General features: G+C 52.6%; 1 protein-coding gene across 1 annotated transcript in view; it reads left to right on the top strand.

Annotated features, from left to right (window-relative positions):
- Nucleotides 1–7,895, top strand: part of SERINC2 (serine incorporator 2) — a 13,484-nt gene that overhangs the window by 3,870 nt on the left and 1,719 nt on the right. The window contains exons 2-8 of the mRNA XM_017830538.1: nucleotides 3,169–3,330; nucleotides 4,337–4,524; nucleotides 4,612–4,691; nucleotides 4,783–4,920; nucleotides 6,189–6,358; nucleotides 6,441–6,531; nucleotides 7,317–7,452. Coding sequence (XP_017686027.1) covers nucleotides 3,169–3,330; nucleotides 4,337–4,524; nucleotides 4,612–4,691; nucleotides 4,783–4,920; nucleotides 6,189–6,358; nucleotides 6,441–6,531; nucleotides 7,317–7,452 — 965 coding nt within the window. The remainder of the gene's footprint in view (nucleotides 1–3,168; nucleotides 3,331–4,336; nucleotides 4,525–4,611; nucleotides 4,692–4,782; nucleotides 4,921–6,188; nucleotides 6,359–6,440; nucleotides 6,532–7,316; nucleotides 7,453–7,895) is intronic.

Below are 7,895 nucleotides of genomic sequence, written 5' to 3' on the forward strand. Positions count from 1 at the left end.
TGGGCTGGTGGAAGGTGTCCCTGCCCATAGAGGGGATGGAGTGAGATGAGCTTTGAGGTCCCTTCCAACCCAAACCAATTTGTCCCCCTGCAGCTGTCCCAGGGGTCACCCAGAGGGTTTGGAGGCTGCACATGGAGCAAAGGTTTCCCTTCAGTTCCATCCTGGCCCTCTGGACACTCCTGTGCCCTCCCTCCCCCTGCACCGACCCTGAGGAAAACTTGACACTTGAGGCTCTGCCTCCTGCAGGTCTTCAGTGGTGCTTGGACAGGGGGCTGAACCCCCAAACCCACAACTTCCTCAACAGCACCAAACCTCACACTTTTCCTGGCCAGATTCTGGGATTCTGGGATTGGTGCTTTTTGTTTCAGTTGGCACCGAAGGGAGAGGAGCTGGAAGGATGGATGGTGCACTGGGGTGCTGTGCTACATCAGGTGAAATGATGCAGGAGTTCTGCACTAAAAGGGATTTTTAATGCTGTTCTCTATTTGTTTTTTAATTTGCAAGGGAAAACACGGCACGGCTGGTGCCTTTTAAATGCACTCTGCTGCGAGTGGTGCATTTAATGAGTCTGAAAGGAAGCCATCTCTAATTGAAGGCCATTTTCATGGGCTTCCAAGTTGAAAACGTGAAGTTCTGCCCCTCGAGCAGCTCCTGGAGAGGTGGAATGAGGGTCTCCATGGGATCCAGGGACTCTCTGACCCATCCTGACTCCTATGGGTACCACCCATAGGGTGGGGCTGTGGGGCTGGGATGGGGGTAAAGAGGAATAAATCAGGAAGGAGGGGATTTTTTCTCAAACGATGATAAAATCAAATCAAAATCAGATCAAGTAAATCAAAGCCACCTCTAGTGATTTGGAGGCATCAAAGTGATCCTTTGTGAACCTCCCTGAGCATCCCTGCTGAGGGAAGTGACCTGCTCACACTGCAGGTTTTGTTTTCTGCCATGTCCTTTTTCTGCACTGATTTTAATGCTGAGAAATGTGTGTTTTGAGTTGTTGCTGAGCCATCTTTAATTAGTATCGATTGCAGGGCATAATTAGGAGGTTCATACCCATAACAAGCACACAACAGGGCATATCTCTTAATAGTGGGACAGAGCTGGGCCCTCCTCCTGCCTCTGAGTGGCTGATGGGCTCCAGTGCAGGAGGGGAAGGGCCGTTCCAAGGGAAAGAAATGAAATATCAAAGCAAAATAAATCAATGAAATTATCTTGTGAATGGGGGGAAAGCTGTTTACTGAGGAGCTTGAGATGGTCACAGGATTTCCTAAGAAGTGATACAGGAGCTCAAAACACCCAGTGCTGTAAATTTTGAAATATTTGGGAATGCAGAGGTGAATATTTGGAAAGCAGTATTTGAAATAAACTCCTTCCAGCGCCTGCAGGGGAATTTCTTGTTGTTCCCTGGACTGCTGGGTGGGACAAAGGAGGTTGTGGGTTTGTGGTAGCTTCAGTGAGGGTTAGAAAAAGAAGGAAATAGCCTGAAATTTCCTTATTATAGGGAATATTTGAAATTTCCCTGTTTTAGGGAATATTTCACCCTTGGGGTGTATTTTGCTGTTCCCTCTCCCACCATGGGGAGTGGAGCAGAGTTGGGAATTCAATTTTAATTTAGTTTTTGGGTCTTTTAAGGTTTTATTTAGCACTTTAACCTGGTAATTCACACAGTGACCCTGGTTCAGCAGCTGGGGGGGCACCACCACCTGCTTTGCCTTGATGTGGGATGTTGGTTTTACTTCCCCAACCAAACATCTTCAATCCAAACTGGAGAGACACCTTATTCTCCTATTGTTTCCCCAAATATTTGACATGGAACCTTCACATGGAGGATTAGTGACCCAGCAGTGAAAGGCCCACCCCCAAAATGCTTCTTCCATTCTCTTGCTGAAAAATGCCCTATTTATTGTCCAACTTCTCCCTGTTTTGGGAAAATAGGGGTTTCAGGGCTTGGCAGCGAGCCAGGAGATCCCAGGGCTGGTGAGGGGGATGAAGAGGCTGAAAATCCTCCCCACCCTGATCAGATGGCACAGTCAGGGCTGGCTGTGCCTGTATCCAGTGCTCCTGACCCATCACAGGTTTAAAAACCTGTTATGAAAACCCCTGCACCTTTTCTTCCTCTAAGGCAGGTGATTGGGGCTTTCCCACACCCTGAGAGTATCCAAATCAGAGGAAAAACTGGTGAGAATGGTGTTTACTGGAGCAGCAAAACTCAACCCAACCCAACCAAACTCAACCCAACTCAATCCAAATGAACTTAACTCAGTGCAACCTGACCCAACTTAACCCGAATCAACCCAATCCAACCCAATTCAACCCAACCCAACCCCAGTCAACCCAACCCAGCCTAAATCAACCCAATCCAACTTAATCCAACTCAGCCCAACACAACTCAGTTCAACCCAACTGAACTCAACCCAGCTGAGCCCAGCCCAGCCCAGCTTCTGGGTTTCAAACGATGATGGATTGCAGGACCCAGGGAAATCTGAGAATACAGTTTAATAGAACATTCCTTTTCCCCCCCTCCAAGCCTTATTCTACACCACCCCTGTGCAGGAAACCCCTGCTGATGTTTTGCAAGGCAGTAAGGTCAGGTTTTGTTAAGCCAGGGTTTCCTTGGGTCCCGAGCAATGGAACCTCCCGGAGCAGGGTACACTTGGCAGCGCTGCCCGTGCTCGATTTGGGAATTCAGGACCCACCATGGGCTCCTGGGGATGCTGTTCCTCAGTTTCCCTGCCTACAAAGCGGCCTTTGGGGAGGGGAAGGGTGGCAGAATGAGCTGCTTTCCCCAGGGTGCTGAAATCCATGTTTCCCCCTTCTGAAATTATTTTGCAAACGTGTTTCTGCACTGAAATGAGGCTCCTGCAGGGCAGGACTTGGTTAGACTGGAGCCTTGCATGGAGCAAAAAACACGTAGGTGTCTCCAGGACTCGCGGTGTCTTTTCCCACCTTGGCTGGTTGTTGTCAGTTCCTGCAGCTCTTTTCTTTTTCAGCACCTTTTGGGGGTGGTTTGGCCCCATTTCCGTGACATCTCATGGGCTGGTGGGGAGCTCTGAGCAAAACGCCTGGAGCAGCAATGTGGATTCCTGGGAGGTTTTCCTATGGATCAACCTGGGCACGTGTTTTGGGGCCGGTTTGTGCCCCTCTGCCACGGGGCTGCTCTCGTTGCAGGTGTCCTGTCTCTGTGGCTCTGCTCCGTGTCTGCTCTGCGGCTGCTGCCCCTCAGCCAAGAACTCCACCATCTCTCGCCTCCTCTTCACCTTCTTCCTCTTCCTTGGCACTCTGGTGTCCGTCATCATGATAATCCCCGGCGTGGAGAAGGAGCTGCACAAGGTAAATAACTCCTGGAGGTCACTGGGAAGAAGTTCAGTTCCCGCTGAGTACGTGAGGCTGAAGCAGAAAGGGAATTTTTGGGGCATGATGTGCTTCTGTTCCTCTTTGTCTGAGCACCTCTCTGGAAGAAGTTGTTGTTAACCCCGGTTTTCCACAGAGGGGAAAATGCAGTGGGATATAATTTCGTTCCTGGATGTCTCCCGGGAAAGTTTCCTACCTCCCATTTTTGGGGTTCAACTGATGACTTGCAAGTCATGGAGGTGGGACATCAGGGAGAAATTTTTTACAAAGAGAGGGATCAAACATTGGAAGGGGCTGCCCAGGGAGGGGGTGGAGTCACCATCCCTGGAGGAGTTTAAGGACAGACTGGACGTGTCACTCAGTGCCATGGGCTGGGTAACAAGGTGGAGTTGGGTCACAGGTTGGACTCGATGATCTCAGAGGTCTTTTCCACCCTGGCTGACTCTGTGATTCTGTCATTCTGTGACTTCAGGTGGAGGGAGAGGAGATCTGACAGCTGAGCTGGTGCTGCTGGGCTGGGCTTTTGGGAAAGGCTGGTTTCATCCCAGCTTTTCACTGACCTGCAGGGTGGCTTTAGCTGTGTCATCCCACCACTGTCCCCAAGCAAGAGGCATTAGAGCAGTCATGGTCTGGCTCATGTTTGGTGGCACCAGGGCTTGCAGTGGATGTGGAATCCAAGAATCACAGAATTGTGGAATCACAGAATGGTTTGGAAGGGATCTCAATGAGGGGGTCCCAACCCCCTGCCATGGGCAGGGACACCTTCCACCATCCCAAGTTGCTCCAAGCACCGTCCAACCCGGCCTTGGACACTTCCAGGGCTGGAGCAGCCACAGTTTCTCTGGGCAGCCTGGGGGCTTCACAGTCCAGGAGCTGATCTTCAATACAAACAGTAGCTCTTCAAGACCCTCCCACAATCTTCAATCCCCAGTAGGATGTGTCGGGACACACTGGGGTGATGCTCACCCTCCCATCACCGTTTCAGCTCCCGGGCTTCTGTGAAGGCAGCGGGTCTGTGCTGGGGGTCCAGACCCACGTCAACTGCAGGAGCTTCCTGGGCCACAAGGCCGTGTACCGGATGGGCTTCGCCATGGCCGCCTTCTTCTGCCTCTTCGCCGTGCTCATGGTGTGCGTGCGCAGCAGCAAGGACCCCCGCGCCGCCCTGCACAACGGGTGGGTGCCCGGCCCCGGGGTGCTGGGGGGTGGGGAAGGGATGGACCCCTGCAGGGTGCAGACCGTGCCTCCTCTCTCCTCCCACAGCTTCTGGTTCTTCAAGTTCCTGGTGCTGGTGGGGATCACGGTGGGCGCCTTCTACATCCCCGACGGGGCCTTCACCTCGGGTGAGGAGCTGTGCCCTCTGCACAGGGCTAAACCCCTGTGCCCCCAGGGCTCGCTCTCCCTGTTCCTAACTGGTTTTTCTCTGCTCTCAAGTCTGGTTTTACTTCGGTGTGGTCGGCTCCTTCCTCTTCATCCTCATCCAGCTCGTGCTCCTCATCGACTTCGCCCACTCCTGGAGCCAGCTGTGGCTGGGCAAGGCGAGCGAGAGCAACGCCAAGGGCTGGTACGCAGGTGGGTGCAGCAGCACCACGGAGGGTTTGGCTCATCCCAGGGCTGGCCAGGCCTAGGGGGTTCTGCTCCAGCCTCTTTCCTTTTTGTTTCCTCCCCCATGATACCGAAAAGCGGCACAAACTTCTTATCACCAATTTGTAGGAGCTAAAAAGGGCGTTCTTTGTTCAGGAGGAGAGCTCCTCTGAACCAGCGAGCCAATGACAGGTGGGCAGGGCTTTTTATTACACACACTGTTTATGTATTCATTAGATATTCTCTCTTACTTAATACATATTCATTAGTTTGTTCTACTTAGCCACACCCCTACTGGAAGTCCTTCTTTGGTCCTTTTCTTCATCACCTCAACCTCAGTTCTTGAGCAGGCACAGGGCCATTGTGCTCCACCACCAAAAAGTGTAGTGTTTGTTCTTTATTTGGGTGCACAGAGCTTAGTTTACATCCTGTTTGTTTACATCCCTTATCTAATTCTCAAGAGCTTCTCTAAGATTGTACAGTTCCTTATTTGGGGGATGCTGTGAGTAAGGTTTGTATTTCTCCTTTCAGTGTCCTGCATCACCTGAAATCAGAGAACTAATCTCTGGACAATTTGAGTATAGGAAGGTAGAAAGCAGTTCTTTAATTAATTTAGGCCTCGAGGTGCACAAAGGTACAATGCACACCCCACAGCACAGGCGTTTTCCATTTTTATGGGGATTGTGGTTTCCAGTCCCACCTGGGGTGCCAAAAACGATACCGAAAAGCAGCAGAAACAAACTTCTTATCACCAACTTGTAGATGTTAATTCAAGAGGAGAGCTCCTCTAACCCAACGTGCCAATGGCTGATGGACAGGGCTTTTTATTACACACACTGTTTCCAGCAGATTCATTGGGTATTGTCTCTTACTTAATACATATTCATTAGTTTGCTCTACATGGTCACACCCCTACTGGAAGTCCTTCTTTGGTCCTTTTCTTCATCAGTTCTTGAGCAGGCACAGGGTCATTGTGCTCCACCACCAAAAAGTGTAGTGTTTGTTCTTTATTTGGGTGCACAGAGCTTAGTTTACATCCCATCTGTTTACATCCCTAATTCTCAAGAGCTTCTCTAAGATTGTACAGTTCCTTATTTGGGGGATGGTGTAAGTGAGTGTAATGGGTTTATTATACTCCCTGAGAGGGAAAAAAAGAAACGGGAGAAGTCATTTGATGTGTTTTCTGCCAATAAGATATTCCACACCATGTTACGTCAGCCCAGCTATTTAAGGTTTTTGTTTCTCCTGTCCCCCAGCCCTCTGCACCGTCACCTTCGTGTTCTACGCCGCCTCCATCGCGGCCGTCGCGCTGCTCTACGTCTACTACACCAAACCCCAGGGCTGCACCGAGGGCAAGGCCCTCATCAGCATCAACCTCCTGCTGTGCCTCATCGTCTCCGTGGTGTCCATCCTGCCCAAGATCCAGGTGAAGGTGGCTCCCAGGGGGCTGGTGGCCGTGTCACTGCGGGGTGCAGGCCCGCCCTGAGCGCCCGCTGTTGTGTTTGCAGGAGGCTCAGCCGCACTCGGGGCTGCTGCAGGCGTCCCTCATCACCCTCTACACCATCTACGTCACCTGGGCCGCCCTGGCCAACGTGCCAGGTAAGCAGGATGTGGCCTGGGTTAAGGCCAGGCCGAAAGGGAGCTGGGAGAGTGGATTGACAGGAAGCTGAACAGGAACCGGAGTGTGCCAAGGGGGGCAAGAGGCCCAATGGATCCTGGCCTGGCTCAGGAACAGTGTGGCAGCAGGAGCAGGGAAGTGATTGTTGGCCTGGACTCAGCGCTGGTGAGGCCACCCCTGGAGTGCTGTGTCCAGCTCTGGGCCATCAGCTCAGGAAGGCCATGGAGGGGCTGGAGCAGGTCCAGGGAAGAGCAGCGAGGCTGGGAAGGGACTGGAGCACAAGTGCTGTGAGGAGAGGCTGAGGGAGCTGGGGGTGTTGAGACTGCAGAGGAGGAGGCTCAGGGGAGACCTCCTGACTCTGCAACTCCCTACCAGGAGGGGGGACCCAGGTAGGGGTTGGGCTCTTCTGCCAGGAACCAGCAGTAGGACAAGAGGGCTGGGTCTTCAGCTGCACCAGGGGAGGTTTAGGTTGGATTTAGGAATAATTTCTTTCCAGAGAGGCTGATCAGCCATTGGAATGGGCTGCCCAGGGAGGGGGTGGATTCTCTGTCCCTGGAGGTGTTTAAGATGAGACTGGATGTGGCATCAGTGCCATGGGCTGGGAACCACGGCGGGGTTGGATCAAGGGTTGGACTTGATGATCTCGGAGGTCTTTTCCAACCTGTCTGATTCTCTGATTCTATGATTCTATGAGGGGGCAGGACCACACACTGGGGTAGGTGTTTGTCCCCTCCTTGGTGCTGACCCCCTGTGTGCCTCCCCCCAGTCCAGAGCTGTAACCCCACTCTGCTGGTGAGGAACAGCACCAGCACAGCGACGACCGCAGAAGCACCGACAACCTGGTGGGACGCTTCGAGCATCGTGGGGCTGGTCATCTTCATCCTCTGCACCCTCTTCATCAGGTGAGGGCTTGGCTTGTGGCCCTGGGGATGGCACTGTCCCTCTGCCTGGAGCAGAGAGCCATTAGGAGGCTCTCAGGGAAAGGGGAAGTCACACCTTGGCCCAGGGTGCCTGGTGGTGGGCACCGGGAGGGTGAGGGGAAGAGGGTGCCCTGGACCTCAGAGAGACCTGCATGGCTGTGGTCACAGTTTTTAGGGTTTCTCCACACCCTGCATCACCCAAACTGTTCCAGGGATGGCCCCAAGGACAGAACATTCCTGTTCTACTCTGCACTGCTGCAGCTTCACCTGCAGCATTGAGGCAGTTTGGGCACCACAGTATTAGGAAGATATTGAGCCATTGGAGAGTGTCCAAAGGAGGGCAAAGAGATGGGGAAGGGCCTGGATTTGAAGCCATGGGAGGACACTGAGGGCACTTGGTATGTTCAGCTGGAGCAGAAACTGCC

Source organism: Lepidothrix coronata, unplaced genomic scaffold, assembly GCF_001604755.1.
Source record: "Lepidothrix coronata isolate B3197 unplaced genomic scaffold, Lepidothrix_coronata-1.0 Scaffold180, whole genome shotgun sequence".
NCBI classification, from domain to species: domain Eukaryota; kingdom Metazoa; phylum Chordata; class Aves; order Passeriformes; family Pipridae; genus Lepidothrix; species Lepidothrix coronata.